The 16473-nt window shown below is 32.6% G+C and overlaps 2 protein-coding genes across 2 annotated transcripts; both read left to right on the top strand.

Annotated features, from left to right (window-relative positions):
* The first annotated feature begins 465 nt into the window (after positions 1-465).
* Positions 466-3529, top strand: LOC124909598. The gene is made up of 5 exons (XM_047450266.1): positions 466-511; positions 581-987; positions 1089-1198; positions 1254-1474; positions 1965-3529. The coding sequence occupies exons 1-5, from the start codon at positions 466-468 to the stop codon at positions 3527-3529; spliced, it is 2349 nt and encodes a 782-aa protein (XP_047306222.1).
* A 1447-nt stretch (positions 3530-4976) lies between these two features.
* LOC124920028 lies at positions 4977-11402 on the top strand. Its single transcript, XM_047460418.1, has 10 exons — positions 4977-5854; positions 6000-7139; positions 7699-8790; positions 9247-9288; positions 10191-10267; positions 10413-10497; positions 10580-10663; positions 10761-10859; positions 10946-11044; positions 11130-11402. The coding sequence occupies exons 1-10, from the start codon at positions 5147-5149 to the stop codon at positions 11262-11264; spliced, it is 3561 nt and encodes a 1186-aa protein (XP_047316374.1). The 5' UTR covers positions 4977-5146; the 3' UTR covers positions 11265-11402.
* The last annotated feature ends 5071 nt before the right edge of the window (positions 11403-16473 follow it).

Raw genomic sequence — 16473 nt, forward strand, 5'->3', positions numbered from 1 at the left:
AAAAATATATTTAGTTAGTTAAAGATATTTTAAATTTATTTATTAAGATTTAATAATTGATTTTAAGTCTATTCCTAAAGTCTAAGGTTGTGTTTTCTTGATGAAGGGGAAAGGAAAAAGAAAGCTCGACTTGAGAATGAAAGCAGCATAGAGCCTATTTCCTATTCATACTCATGATAGTTACAACATAGAAGACCCTCTAAAATGTAAGGAGGTCAAGGAATTCATTAGGAAGCACAATATCAGGATTGTTGGGATTTTGGAAACAAAAGTCAAGTTAAGAAATGTGGATAGGATTAGGTTGCTTTTTGTTGATGAAAGTTGAGATCTTATATATAATTCTAATGCAAATACCGACAGAATTTGGGTTTGTTGAAATACTAATTTGGTGGATGTCAAGAGACTGTTTTTGAGTGATCAGTTGTTATGATAGAGGTTACTTGCAAGGTTACTTGCAAGGTTACGATGGTGAATATTCGGTTGGCAATGGTTTATGGCAGCAATTCTAAAAGTGTTAGAAAATAGTTGTGGAGGGACTTGAATAGCTGGGTTGATGAAACTAATTCGTGGGCTATATCAGGAGACTTTAATGTTGTCAAATTTGGTTATGAAAGAAGTCCGGAAGCTGATACTTCACAGGCAATGATTGATTTTAATGATTGCATTAGAGATATTGGTTGTATTGAACCAACCAATGTTGGTAATGCATTTACTTGGTCGTCTATGCGAGGGAATGAGGATATGAGGAAAAGTAGAATTGATAGAGGATTAATTAACGAGGATTGGACGTTGAGGTTTCCTAAGAGTAGAATTCAAGTTCTTAATCCAGGGATTTCAGATCATTGTCCTATCATGCTGTTTTGGGATAAGGAGGAGAGAATTAAGAGGTCGTTTAAGTTCTTCAATTTTTGGATGGTGAGTGATAAATTCAAGATTATTCTGAAAGAGGTGTGGTCTAAACAAGTGAGTGAATCAAAAATGTTTCAAGTAAGTGAGAAACTGAAAATGCTGAAAAACCGTCTTCAAGAAAATTCAGCAACATCTCGACTAGAGTTTCTGAATCTAGATTGATTCTTGAGGATTTACAGAAAAGAATGCTTGGTGACGAAGTTTCTCAAAGTCTGGTTCAAGAGGAAAAGGAAGCGATAACTAAATTCCGTGCTCTTAGTTCTCTTGAAGAGAGCCATATAAAACAAAAGTCGAGACAAAATTGGTTATCTCTTGGAGATAACAACACCTCATTTTTTTTATAGAAAGTGCTCTACAAGAAACTTGAGAAATCGGGTTAATAGAATCAAGACAAGTGATGGGGTAATTGTTCAAGGGCAGCAACTAGTTCATGATGAAGCCATCCAGTTTTATAGAGATCTTATTGGAACTAGAAAGGAAAGCACAAGTCATATCCACTTTCTTCATCAGATTTTAACTAAGAAAGTCACCATGGAGGAAAGTTGTCGGATAATTGAAGTAGTCAGTAAGAAGGAAATTAAATAGGCTTTGTTCAGTATGAGTGGGATAAGAGTTCAGGTCCCGATGGATTCAATGCGAGGTTTTTTAAGGAAAATTGGGATGTGATCAGGCATGAGGTTAGCGAATGCGTTCTTGAATTTTTTTCAGAATAGGAGGATGCTTAAGCAATGGAATGTTACGGTTCTCAATTTGATCCTGAAGTGCCTTGTACTCGAGGGAATTCGTGACTTTAGACCTATTTCGCGTGATTTACAAGATTATTTCAAAAATTATTTCTAAACGAATTAAAACAGTTATGCCTGATCTTATTAGTTTAAGTCAATCTGCTTTTATACCGGGTAGAAATATATCGCATAATATCATTCTTATGTAGGGGCTTTTAAAGAGCTATGGTAGGAAATCCATCTCTCCTCGGGTAGATTTTAAAGTTGATATTCTGAAAGCCTTTGACTCAATTAAATGACCTATTATTCATGATTTTCTGAGTGCTTCAGGGTTTCCGATTATTGTTATTGATTGGATTTGGCAGTGTATCTCAACTCCTCATTTCATTATAAGTGTTAACGGAGTTCATGATGGGTATTTCAATGGTGAAAACGGAGTAAGACAAAGAGATCCCCTCTCTTCTTACCTTTTTGCTCTCATCATGGGGATCTTTGAGAGCGTCTTAAAAATGCTCCGAAAGAATCTTCCGTACATCAACCATTCACAATGCAGGGAGGAAGATATTACACACATTTGCTTTGCAGACGACCTCTTTATTATGGCACATGCTGATGTTGACTCTATTAAAACTATTAAGGAAGCATTAACAATCTTTTCTAGTGTTACATGTTTGGTTATTAATGAAGGAAAAAGTTTGGTTTTCTACGGTGGTGTGAAGGAAGAAACAAAAGCTAGTATTTTTGACATTATGGGGATTCAAGAGGGCACTTTACCGGTTCGTTATTTGGGGATACCATTATCGACTAAGCAACTTCATATTTCACATTGTAGGTCGCTTATCGAAAAAGTCAAGAATTCAATGAATGGTTGGGCAACAAAAAGACTCTCATACGCGGGTCGGACTGAGCTAGTTACGAAAGTCATTATGAGAATCATAGGGTATTGGGCACAACAAATCATTCTCCCGAAGAAGGTAATGAAGGCTCTTGATTGTCTTATGAGAAACTTTATTTGGGGGAATCAAGGAAGAGCCGGAAAGAAAGTGAAGTGGGATGATGTGTGGAAGTCGAAAGAAGAAGGATGGATAGGGATGAAAAATTGCATTGAATGGAACAAGGCTCTTACGATAAGGCATTTTTGGGCGTTAAAAAAGAAACAAGACTCGTTGTGGGTCAGGTGGGTGCATTCAAGGTTTATGAAGAATGAAAAAAGTATATGGACTTCAAAGATTAAACTGGAAATGACATGGTCACTAAAGAAGATTCTCAAGTTTAAAGACATCGCTATATCTTTATTTGATATCCGATTAGGAAATGGTCGGGGAACCTTGTTTTGGTATGACCCATGGTTTGAAAATCTGCCTATCATTCTTGAGACAGAATTTTGTGGGATGCGTATTCGAAGGGACTATCTTAATTCATCGGTTCGTGACATTTGGGATGAAGATTATAATACTCTTTTGAGGTGTATTCCAGAAGGTGTTAGGATTCTTAGCTTCATGCAAACAATACACTTTAGTGACAATATCGACTCGCGGCTTTGGAAGGTGGAAAGAGACGGAAAGTTCAATTCTAATCTAGCTTGGGAGTCTATTCGTGAGAGGGGAAACGTTGTGGGTTGGACTCATGCTGTTTGGTCCTCTAAAATCATTCTGAGACAACAATTTGTGTTATGGTTGTTGTTTAGGAAGAGACTTTCAACTAGGGATCGACTTAAGCGGTTTATGAATATCCCGGATTCTAAATGCTTATTTTGTGATGACAATGAAGAGACGATTGATCGTTTATTTGGTGGCTGCCTGTTTACACTCGAGTTATGGAGACGATTTACAAAAGCTATGGAGTTAGTTTTTTCCCCTCAGATTGGATTGATATCAAGGAGATGGTCATCTTGAAAGCTAAAGGTAATCCTTTTCATTCAAATATGTTTAAATGTGGTTTTGCTTCTACAGTTTACCATATTTGGATAGAAATAAATTCAAGAGTATTCACGAGGGTGAGAGGTAGTGTTTATGATGTTTGGAATAGCATAAAGTTTGATTGTAATTTCTTTGTTTGGACTTGAAGGCCAATTCCCAAAAATGAGCAAAATTGGTGTTTATGTCAAAATTGGGGTATTAACTACTATGAAGTCACTCACTCTAGCAACTTCAAGACTAGATTATAAAACTATTATTGTTTGTTTGCTTGAAAAGTTGTAATTCATTTTGTGTTTACTCTTTTGATTTGTTATTTCGTTTTTTTTAAATTAAAGTAAAAGTTTGTTTTGTTTTAATTCATGAATTCATGTAGGTTTTTTTTCCTTTTGGATTTTTTTTAATGAAATGACTTTGTCGTTTCTTCCCAAAAAAAATTAAAAATAATAAGTTCAAATATAAAGCTTATTTTAAAAGGGGAAAAAAACTTAACGCACTATTTTAAAAATAAAATATTCTTTTAAATTTAATAAAATTACTGTTATATATTATAAATTTATATTACTTTTTTTTTCATTTTTTCTCTCCTTTTATTTTCTTTATCATAATTAATTTAATTATTTATTACAAGTCAAAGATTATCGAATAAAAATAGGATTATATCTAAACTAATTATAAAATTAAAAAAAAATATATATATATATATATTATCTCTTATATTTATTTATATATACAAATATAAAGTTGTAATTTTCCAATTTTTTCTTATTACTAAATAAACTTTTTTTTCTCTTAAATAAATATATAAAAAGAATAATAAAATATATATATTTATTTCAGACGAAAGAAAGTTTATACTTAGATATTAGTTTTAAATATTATTAAATTAATTGAAATATTGAATATATATATTTTATTATCTCTTATATATATATATATATTCAAATATTAGTTTTAAATATTATTAAATTAATTAAAATATTAAATATTTAAATTTTAAATGTTTTTGTTTGTTAATTTAATTTTTTAATATTTAAATTATTAAGTATTTAAAATTCAGTATATATTATCCAGTCTTAATTTTAAATCAATTAAAGATTAAAGAAGAGAAACATAAATAAATTAAAAAATGATTGATAGGAATTTCTGAGAGAAAACAATATGTCAATTCTATTCTGAATTAAATAAAATAAAATAAAATATTTATTATATATATATATATATATATTTGAAATATTTAAAAAAAATAGTATTTTATACATTTTGACTTATAACTAATAATTGATATTAAGTCTACCCTAATATTCTCAATCTATTCCAAATTAAAATTAAAGAAAAATAAATTTGGATTTAAAATAAAATTAAAGAGTCAAAATCGAAATATATATAGGAAAAGAAAACTGGTTCTTGTTTCGGGTTCGGTATCTTTCCGGAGAGATTACCTCCGCTGTTCTTCCTCACCGGAAAGATAGAACTAACCGATTTCCTTCTCTCCAAATCTATCATTCTTTTCCCCCTTTTTGATTCCGCAAAATCAACGAATCTACGCCAACATTCTCAACAATACTTCGATTCTGCTGATCGAACCATCGAATTATGCTTCGTCTTTGTCACGGTGCTCGTCGCTGTATACGCGCTTACTCATCTCGCATCCCTCGAAATTCTTCTCAATTCACCGCAGAACTTAATAATCCGCAGAAAATACCTCCTCCTGTGGTTCGTCGTCACGATGCTTCTCTTTCTCATTCATTCGTCTCCTCTAGAACATCCATTGCCGCTCTCTCATTCACCGTTGTTTCAGCCGTAGTCGCATCTTATCTCTTACTTGACATTGATTCCGACGTTAAATCTAGTCAGAGAACGAATCGTATTTACGCTGAGGTTGAGGAAGCGGTTGAACGGTCTAATGAATCGATTAAGAGGATTCTTTATAGGATGAAACAGACTGGCGTAGCGGCATCTGTGTTATGGAAATCGCTTCAATCAGTTCTTTCGTCTGCGAATAATGAGGTGCGTTCTGGATTTGAGTTTAGGGTTGCGGCTTTTTTAGCGGATATTGCGGCGGCTAATGCTGCCAGGAGGGAAGCTCTTGTTGGTGCTGGAGGAGGAGCGGTGGTGGATTGGTTACTTGAGACTGTTTCCGTGGCTGGTGATCATCATTGTGCGGCTCAAGCTGAGGCTGCTAGGGCATTGGCGTATTTAATAGCGGATCAGAATGTTCAGGAAATTGTTTTCGGGAGACCTCATGCTGTTCCTTATCTTTTAAGGTTTATATTCTCGTCTCAACCTCAACGATCGAAGAAGGTAAGTTGATTCCATTTTTTTTTATAGTTGAAGATGTTCATTGTTTACTTTATTCTTGATATTTTTGGGCATTTGTTGTTGTCAAAGAATCTTCTTAGATAGGTACTATTTTTTCATTGATTTATTTGCATTTTTGTGGAAGCAGCAATCAAGACGTACTTCTTCATTCGATGTTTCTGATTCTTTGAAAGGTAGGAGCATGCTTGTTGCTGCCCTTATGGATGTCATCACTGCCAATTGTGATGGCATAGAAAAGGCACCATTTAAGTCATTGCTTCCAAAGGATGCTGAAATGAGAGATATTGCATCAGCAATTGAAGTCATTGAGGAAGGAGGAATGCATTTGAATGATCCTCCTGAAAGTGAAGAGGATGATGATGATGGTGGAGAAGGAATAAAGGGGATTGGCATTAAGGTTTTAGGAGGTACAACAGTATTAGGGTTTTCTAGAAATTCTGCAATAATGGAAGCGGAAGCAAATACTGATTCCAAAAGCCTCTTATTAAACAAAGCAAATGGAGGCTCATTAAAACATAGAAATAAAAACGCGACATCAAATGTTGTTCCTGGCCTCTGGGATGATTTGCTTTGTCAACATGTTGCTGTTCCTTTTGCTGCATGGGCATTAGCAAATTGGGCCATGGCATCAGATTTGAATAGATCCCACATTCAGGAGCTAGATGGTGATGGTCTTGCTGTCATGTCTGCATTAACAACAGCTGAACGATCAGTTAAATGGCATGGGAGTTTAGTTGCAAGATCACTCTTGGAGGATTACAATTTACCCCTGAATGATTCTGTTGATGATTGGACTTATAGCCTTCTTTCTACCGTTTCTCAAGCAACCAAGAGTGAAGATATTCCTTTGGCTCAAGTAGCTTTGTCTGCCTTTTTGGTTTCTATTGAAAGAAGCCCCAAGGCTCAGGCAATGGTATTGGAGAAGGGACTTCATCTGATGAGAGAAACTGCTAAAAGGACTAAAAAGGATAAGCCCATACAGGAAGCCATTGCTAGGGGCTTAGAATTGCTTTGTAGTAATCGTAGGCATTTATCAATTGAAGAAAGTCAGAAATGGTCTGGTATTCTTCTTCCTTGGATTTTTGAGCATTCTTCCTCAGATGCTATTCGAATTTCAGCAACAAAAATTCTTTCTTCCATTTTAGAAGATTATGGACCATCTTCTGTGCCAATCTCTCAAGCCTGGTTGGCTCTTTTGCTAGCTGATGTTCTAGATACCTGTAAGAAGTCAATCAAAGAAAAGACAAAGTCCAATGACAAAGTGAAGGTTTGTAGATTTCCTTTTTCACTTTTGTTTTAGGCGGTTTTTGATCGTGACTTATCACTTAATCTAATTATTAAGTGCTTATTTGAAATATATCTACAGAATATGCATAATCGATTGGAATTATTTTGTTCCTATTGTTATAAATTGATAATCGTTATTTAAAATCACTTAATTATTTAGATTCAACTCAAATTAAGCTAATATAGCATAATGTGATAAGTTATGAATGACATAACTCTATAATTTTTATAAGATCGTCCAAAGAAAACTTTATCCCTAGAAATTGATCAAATTACGTCTAAGGGTAAAATATTTTGTAAGTATGTTCTAATTCCAATTTATCAAATCGACTTACATACTAAGCTCTTAAAATTTAGTTATTTTCTCTTGGATTATTGATTTTTTTTTTTGAGAGTGTATACACCATTAACACTTAATTTTCAGTTTTATCAAACGCAACCTTACACTTATTTCTAGGATAATGATATTTTTGTATCATTCCCTTGCAGTATATGTAGAATGCCTAATATTTTCAACTCAATTTTATGAACTGTTGCAGACTCAAGTGGACCAGGCCAATATTCTTTATGCTCAACAAGTTTCCAAAGAGTTAGCAAACGCAGTTGTCAACCTAGCAGTACATCAGTTAGGAACCGAGACTGAAAATGAAGACACATTCCCTCTGTTAAATCTTCTCGCTCTAGAACCGTTCTTGGGAACATTTAAGAATTTGAAGAAAGAAAGCCTGCCCAAAATCGATGCTGCAGATTCTGCTTCAGCAGCATTTAAGGGTATTAAAGCACTTACAGAACTATGCGCTGATGATCCACTCTGTCAAAACAAGATATTCGATAACGGTGTCTTATGTTTGCTAAGACACTTTTTACTGCAAGACGATTATGAACAACTTGCAGCAGCTGAAGCCTATGATGCATCACGAGCCCGAGAAATGTCAGAAAAGGTCTCAACCGCACCTGGTGGAAATACATCATTAGATTCTAATGATACCTCTAGTGTACGAATCCCATCTGCAGCTCACATCAGGAGGCATGCAGCACGTTTACTCTCTGTTCTTTCTTTCCTCCCAAAAGTTCACAAAGCAATTTTAGCAGATGAAGATTGGCAAAAGTGGTTGGAAGAGTGTGCTTGTGGGAGGATACCTGGATGCCATGATGTTAAAATCCAAAGTTATGCCAGATCAACCTTGTTAAATACACTCTGTGCTGACCAGACTATGAGTAGTGCAATTTCAAATGAAAATCGCAATTGTCCTCGTTATTCAGACATGATATTTTTAATCAATCCTGAACTACCCCACTGGAAGTGTACTGAAAGAGATAATGATGATAATTCGGTCAAGAATAACGATATATCTTCTAAAGGAGCAGATGAGAATGGTGTCTCATCAACTTCTGAAGATGTACATCAAAACTGCTCCAATAGAGACGTTCCAGCCCTGGATGTTGTTTTTGTTCATGGGCTGCGCGGGGGACCATTTAAAACGTGGCGCCTGTCTGAGGATAAAACCTCGACTAAATCTGGATTAGTAGAGAAGATTGATGAAGAGGCAGGGAAGCAAGGTACATTCTGGCCTGGAGAATGGATCTCAGCTGATATTCCTCATGCCCGGATATTTAGTCTCAAATATAAGGTTTGTTATTTTTTATGGATTCTTGGTCTGGTTTATCCATTTCCAATATAATGTCGCCTTGAAATTGGTGCAATTGGTGATTAAGAGCTTGTTTGATGTAGACTTTTTGAAGTAATCTATTTTTATTTTATTTTTGAAAAAATCTTGTTAGATGAAAAAGTGAATTATTTGGGTTAAATGACTAAAATATTGTATATAATAAATAAAATGTTACAAAAAAATAAAGTACGGGTAATTTGGTATTTTAGTTGATGATTTGGATGGGATAAGGGGTTCTTTTGATTCTCTCATCAAACAATGTCCAAGTGTAAGGTATTATTGATTCATAACTTGGGATTTTCTAATATTGAGGCCTAATCGTGCATTACCTCATATTTTTCTTTCGAAAGATATTGGATATTTTACCTTTGGTACAAATCCTTGGGAAAGAACTTATTTTTACATGTTATATTGCAGACAAATCTTACACAATGGTCTGGAGCTACGCTTCCTATGCAGGTTTGTGCCAATAAGTTCCTGAGCTCAGCATTACTTTCTTATCAAGTATTTATTGCTGTCTTCTTTGTTTCTACATTTGGTGGCATATTGCACAAGAACTTATGTGTCCACAGCATTAAAAAGTCCATGGCCTGTTTATATTGGAACTAAGAAAAATGATAAACCTTTTATCACAATCTCTGCACAATCATGTTTCAATTAGAAAACATCAAACTAAAGTTGAATCATTATTTCTTTTCCATTTGGCATAAGATTGTTTCCTATATCATTATACAAATATTTTTTTTATCATCATCTGGATTATAGTGTGATTTTTTGCATCATGATCCAGATTATTGTGTGATTGTTTGTTTCATTTGGTATAAAGGTTATTTTCTAGATAATGATCCAGATGATTTTATAAATCATTCTGATTTCTGGTAACATAACAAATGTTGATTTTTCGGATCATAAATGTGATAACACATACTTGATGTGCAAAGAAATTAGCTAAAATTGTCTTGAAATGATGTGCATAACTTATTTAAGGTTTCATGTCACCTTCTTGGCTTGTAACTTTATTAGGAAATGAAACAGTTGCTACTGAACAGAATGTTTCTACTTTTTATTGTAGAAATTGTTGAAATAAGTTCATGAAATACGTGAAAGAAATAACGACTTTGAACATACAATGGCCAAAAATGTATATCGAACCTTGAACTTCTGTAAGATATTCATTTTAAATGAACCTTGAACTTGTGTGGGGTCTCAAAGAAAACTTTTTTCTTTAATGATTGGAATAGTTTCCGTCATTAACAATGTGACATTTCTGTTACTAAATTGCTTCTCTTACTGAAACTTAATTGATTCATATTCCACAAAACTACCATATGTGAATTTTAGTGACATATTCACTTGTCCAGGAAGTGAGCTCCATGCTTTTGGAGAAGCTGGTCGATGCAGGCATTGGAGACCGTCCTGTTGTTTTTGTGACTCACAGGTTTCTGATTTCATCTTTTTCTATTTTGGGTTTCTTTTACATTTTTATAATCTAGTTGCTCAAAACCTTTTATGGGCATAACTTCCTTTGATTATTAAACTATTTCATGTGATTTTGAGCACCCTTATCTCATTAACCATTGCAGCATGGGAGGGCTGGTTGTGAAGCAGATTCTATACCAAGCAAAAGTAGAGAACAAGGAAAACATTGTCAACAACACTGTTGGAGTCGTACGTTTCATTCTACAGAGAATACAAAATTTCCTTTCTCTTCTCTGCTTCACTCTGAAATGGGTAAATTTTTTTCTTTTAGATTTTCTACAGCTGCCCACATTTCGGTAGCAGACTAGCAGACATGCCCTGGAAAATGGGCCTTGTACTTCGTCCTGCTCCCACGGTTAGTATCTGAAAAATCTTTTACCATAAGAAAACCCCGTGTTTATGATATGTTTTCATTTGTTATTAATGTTTTACCGTTCTTGACCATTGGATAGATAGGAGAACTAAGAAGTGGGTCACCTAGACTAATAGAACTTAATGATTTCATTCGCCGCCTACACAAAAGGGGTCTGGAAGTTCTTAGTTTCTGTGAGGTAGACAAGCAGTTACAGATATTTTTTAACGATGTAATTCTTATTGGTTCTATATAGTTTTTAACCAAATAACTGTTTCTTCACAGACCAAGGTAACTCCAATTGTTGAGGGTTATGGAGGTTGGGCCTTCCGAATGGAAATCGTAGCGATTGAGTCTGCATATCCAGGCTTCGGCCAGCTTGTGGTAAGTAATTAGATTAACAAATTTGGAAGGACAAAACATTCTTAATTAGTAGTAATTTGTTTGGTTGTGATCATATGGGAAACAGGTATTGGATTCGACGGATCATGTTAACTCGTGTAAGCCACTCAGCCGGAGTGATCCTTCTTATGCAGAGACACTTGATTTCTTGAGGAACCTGAAAGCCCAGTACAGATCATATAGTAAGGAAGCTAATCGCTGAAAAAAAAACTTAAAATTTTTTTGGTAGGTGTAAATATGTTTAGGGTTAAAGTAATTTTTTGATGAGACAGAAAATTAAATGGGGATAAGTTTTGGGGTAGATAGAATAGAATGGCGCTGTAAATTACTTACTCCATAAGATTAAGATCAACCAGGTGTTAATTTCTTGTACAAAAGATTGTTACACATGAGTAAAAAAAGGATATGATTTAACTTTTTGTAACATTTTTTTAAAAGTTCATTATTTTGCAAGACATTGGATAGGTTTGGTTTGATTGGAGGTTTGCATATTAATATCCAATTAAAGGTTCTGTCGTTTATTTTTGTTTTGTAAAATTTCATTCGTCTGTTGTTGATTGAATGTCAGTTCGATTTGGCAGGTTATAAGAGAAACCGGTTTGGTTTGGTTGGTTTATTCGTTAAATGATTAACAAAATAAAAAATATATACTTAATTTGAGTAAATTTGTTTATCAATCCTTAAAATATAAAACATCTATTTAATTAAATAAAGTTAAACTACTGGGTAGGTAAATCAAAATGAATTAAAGAAAAAATACATATATAAAAGACAAATAATAAATGTTTGTTGGGTCAAGATTTGAACATTAACTAACAAAAAAAATTTAACCTATAATAATTTATCACTCTTAATTAAATAATATTTTAAAATATGTCAAAACATACCAATATTGGATTTTTATCTTTTAAACCGTCAACCTAAAAAGTATCAAAAATAATAAATTGATCAAAACTTGGTTACTCGATTTTTCATCAAATTCGATCCCTTAGTCAAAATTTTGTATAAAATTGAGATATCGTAAGAATTTTATAAATTGTTGATATTACTATTATTTTTGTTATGTGAAATAACTAATCTCTATTTTCTTATCTTTTTAATGTTTATATTTTGTCTTCAAATTAACTTTGCAAAGCCAATAATGTCAGATTTCATTCATAATTTGTCTTGCTAAATATTATTATGATTATTATTTAATAATCTTTGACCTCTGATGCCTTTGGTTGCTTGAGCCTGCATGGCAGAATGGAACCGACAGTTCGGGTACCCGAAGGAACCGAACCGATCGGTTTGGGTATTTATTTTGCAGTTCGTTTTCGGGTTATTTCGGGTCGGAACCGATCGGTTCCGGGTACCCGATCAAAGAACCGAGACCCGAACCGAGACCCGATCTGACATTCCAAAGCTGAGAGAGATCGACTATCTGAGATTTCAAAGCTGAGAGAGATCGCAAAGCTGAGATTTCAAAACTGAAAGAGATCGCAAAGCTGAGAGAGATCGGATGATCATGTGATCTGTCAATGGCAGATTCTATCCATGGCGGATGTGTTATCACTTATCAATGTGTTTGGGTTTAAGAAAAATAAACCTGTTAATTAATTTTAAGTTAGGACTTGTTTGATTTTATTTTTTTATAAATTTATTTCATTTTATAAATATAATAATCTAAATATAATGGATTCATATGCCCTAATATATAGAAAACAAATAGCTGCTCTTAAATTATAGAGAAATTTACTTTTGTTTTCTCCTTCCTTTATTTCACCCTTTTCACATCAAAATATTAAAATCAGATTATTATACGACTTAGTTAGTTGAAAATAAAATATAAAATTATGAATTGGATAAAATTAGATAGATTAAAAAAATATAAAAAAATTCTGAACTTCTAATTTGAAATTCGGGTCCAGGTCAGTTCGGGTACCCATCGGGTCGGAACCATCAAATTCGGGTAAATCATGAACCCGATTTTTCGGGGCAACTTCGGGTCCGATTCGGTTCGGGTCCGGTTCGGGTCTCCGGACATTTGCCATGCCAGCCTTGAGGGGATATGTTCTTCATGGATTATATATCACACTTGTATTAATTAATGGCTGTTTGTTTGATTGAGATTTTCATTAATTAAAGTCAAACTCATTTTTTTTTCCTTTGCTTGCCCAAGCTTCCAACTTGTTGCCCAAGCTTCAATAAGCTTTGTACTTAAGATACCGTGTTCAAAATATATTATTATTATTTTTTAAACTTTATGCAATATTAAAATATAGAATTTTTAAATACAACTAAACAAAAATGACATTAGAAAAAAATTAAAATATAAGAAATATCATAACCACTTGCAACAAAAGAAAATTAAAAATTTAACGTACACAAAAGTTTTAAGAAGGACGATGAAGTCCCCCAATGAACCCTATGAACTTTCTAGAACGAATTATATGCATCAATGAAATACAATTACGATGATTACTTTCTAACCAAAGTTCACCAAAAGATAATAATTATATCTGCTGGCTCGATTTAAACCTCCCAACAACTATTGAGAAACACAATCATCACCCACTGAATTCAAGTAATGCTCCAAAGAAGACTAAATACTCCCACCCCACGTCAATGCAGAAGAATATGAGATGTTGTTTCAACCTCCCTAAAGCATTTCCAATAGTGATTAATCATGATACAATATTTTTTCATACATATGCGGTCCGTCAAAATCCCACTATAAATAAGCCAAAAAACGAGATCTTAGAAGAAATTTTGGACTCTCACAATACTCGTATAAAGCGAACTCAACATAAAAGTTATAATAATATCCCATATAAAAACAATTAATGTCTTGTCACATACGATCAGGGCGGATGGAAAGGTTGGGATGTGGTGGACTCCACCCCACGCATCCCAAACAGAAGTTATATATAATATTATATATAATATATTAGTTGAGTAAACTCAACAAATTCTTTAAGCTCATTAATTAAAAAAAAGCCTAAACTAAATCTTAAACTAAAAAGCCTAAAAATGCCTAAACTATATTAGTTGCGTCAATCTTCTTCTACTCTTTAGTTCTTAGTGAAAATTTTAGTTTGTGAGTTTAGGGACTCTTCACCACTCACCAGTTCAACACTCAGCAACTACCCATCTAGTGATCTTATTCACCACTTCATCCTTCAGCTATCCGTAATCTAAGACGGCGAATGTAATATTAGGCCTTATTCTCTTAAGGTATTTCGTATTTAAATAGTTGAGCAATAACATTGGATTAGGGATTTAGCCATTTAGGGTTTTGGTTTTTGGGTAAGTGGTAATCAATTTCAATTAGTGATTTAGGGCTTAAGAATTTGAAAAGGGTTTTTTTTTCTGTTTTAATTTAACTACTCTATGGTCAAAAAAACGGTCTTGTTTGATAGTTGATAATATGCAACAAATTTGAGAAAATGATTTTTTAAAATTTCATTCTATTTTCCTACTCTTTTACATAGGATATGAAGAGGTTTTATAAACGGATTTGTACTTCTGCCTCTCATTCTTAACCTGAGTCTCCCTCATAATCTAATGAGCTTACTAATGAACATAATGTTATTGAACAAGTAGAAAATCAATCCCGTGTAGAATTAAATTTAGGTAATATTATCAGTGATCCGAGATTAAGAACATCTATTAAGAATTTTGATGTTGCTATTTAAGATCAAGCTCGAAGAGAATATGTTCTTCGAGGGCCATGTCAATTAAATGACCATTTATATCCAAAAACAACATTTGGTAATTAGGAAAGAAGTTTTCAGGCAAGTTGGTATAAAAATACACATGGTTATAATATAGCATATCAAAAGATGCGGCATTTTGTTTTTGGTGTTACCTTTTCAAACATTTAAATAAAGTGTAGATAATGTCTTTATAAGAGATAGATTCAATAACTGGAAAAAAGCATTAGAAAGATTCAATATCCATATGAGAACAGTAAATAGTTATCATAACAAAGCTAGAATACAATTTTTCAAGATCAAAGGCATACCGTGAGAAATATTTTATGGGCACATAGTTGTGATATAAAAATTAATTATCACACTCGTTTAACAACCATGTTAGATGTGACACGCTTTCTATTGAAAATTGATTCCTTTTTCGAGTACATGATGAGCTGGAACGTACATACACTGGGCTGAGGTGGGCTTAAGTCCACCAATAACTTTTTTTTATCTATATATGTAATAATAATAAAAATCCAAACTCCATGGAGTAAAATTCCTTTAATTTCCAATGCGTATACCATATATATATATATATATATATATAAACTTAATTTTATATTATTAATTATCCTTCCATTTTATTTGGGATTTTATTAGACATAATTTTATTTCACTAATTTAATATATTACTAATTCTTCATCATTTAATTATTTTTATTTAAAATTTTTATATTTATTATTTTAAGTTGAAAAGTGATAGAATATCATATTTTTTTCCTAGTTCTCTTCCCTAATATTCATATTCTTAATTTATGTAATGAACAGAAATAAGAAATAGAGAATAGTTGAAAATTTTAGAGATTAAGTTTTGAGAGTTAAAAAAAATAGTTGAGAGCTTTGAAGATTAGATTTTGAGAAATTAGAAAATTCACGCCCTCTATTTGAGAGCTTTCTCATTATAAGTACTAACAAAATAAACAAATAAGTCCCTAAAGTTATGAGGTAAATACAAAATGAGAATGATAAAAACGGTAATAATAAAACAGTAATAATTCTTTACAAATATTATCATTTTTTTAATTCTCTTCCATAATATCCATCTTCTTAATTTATGACTGATTTATTTTATGATGTTGAATTAATATTACAAGTTAATATCATATATTTTTTTTATTTTTTTTTATAATTTTCATTATAACTGTTTAATAAAATGTTTATTTAGTTTTAACGTTACAACTTTTACTACTACGGAACAAACATTTTCAGCAATGAAAATGTGAAGACGGAACTTCGCAATAAAATAGAGCATGATTTTTTTGCAGACTCTTTACATTTTATATTGAACGAGATTTATCTAAGGATGTAAATATACATTTTATTCTAGATGAATTTTATGTTTTAAAATTCGATAGATTTTAACTTATTTAATTATTATAGTATAACGTCATCTTTTGATATATAATTTATCACACAAAATTTAAGCCCACCCCAATGCAAATTCCTGGATCTGTCCCTGATGATGAGTCAAGTATTTCATTAAATAAATGTAATTTTCTTGAATTGATTGAGTGATACAGTCAACGAAATGAAAATATTTTTAAAGTTGTAAAACAAAATGCTCTTGGAAACAATCAGATGACTTCTCTAAGAATTCAAAAAGCTTTAACACATGCTTGTGCTTCACAAATCATATTTGATATAATAAATGATATTGGAGATAAATTCTTT

Source organism: Impatiens glandulifera, chromosome 1, assembly GCF_907164915.1.
Source record: "Impatiens glandulifera chromosome 1, dImpGla2.1, whole genome shotgun sequence".
NCBI classification, from domain to species: domain Eukaryota; kingdom Viridiplantae; phylum Streptophyta; class Magnoliopsida; order Ericales; family Balsaminaceae; genus Impatiens; species Impatiens glandulifera.

Coding starts and splice junctions, on each gene's coding strand:
- LOC124909598 (XM_047450266.1), top strand. CDS start 466: ATGGTGAATATTCGGTTGGCAATGGTTTATGGCAGCAATTCTAAAA. Junction 988..1,088: donor GTGAATCAAAAATGTTTCAA/GTAAGTGAGAAA, acceptor GAGGATTTACAG/AAAAGAATGCTTGGTGACGA. Junction 1,199..1,253: donor GAGAGCCATATAAAACAAAA/GTCGAGACAAAA, acceptor TTTTTTTTATAG/AAAGTGCTCTACAAGAAACT.
- LOC124920028 (XM_047460418.1), top strand. CDS start 5,147: ATGCTTCGTCTTTGTCACGGTGCTCGTCGCTGTATACGCGCTTACTCA. Junction 7,140..7,698: donor AGTCCAATGACAAAGTGAAG/GTTTGTAGATTT, acceptor GAACTGTTGCAG/ACTCAAGTGGACCAGGCCAA. Junction 8,791..9,246: donor TATTTAGTCTCAAATATAAG/GTTTGTTATTTT, acceptor GTTATATTGCAG/ACAAATCTTACACAATGGTC.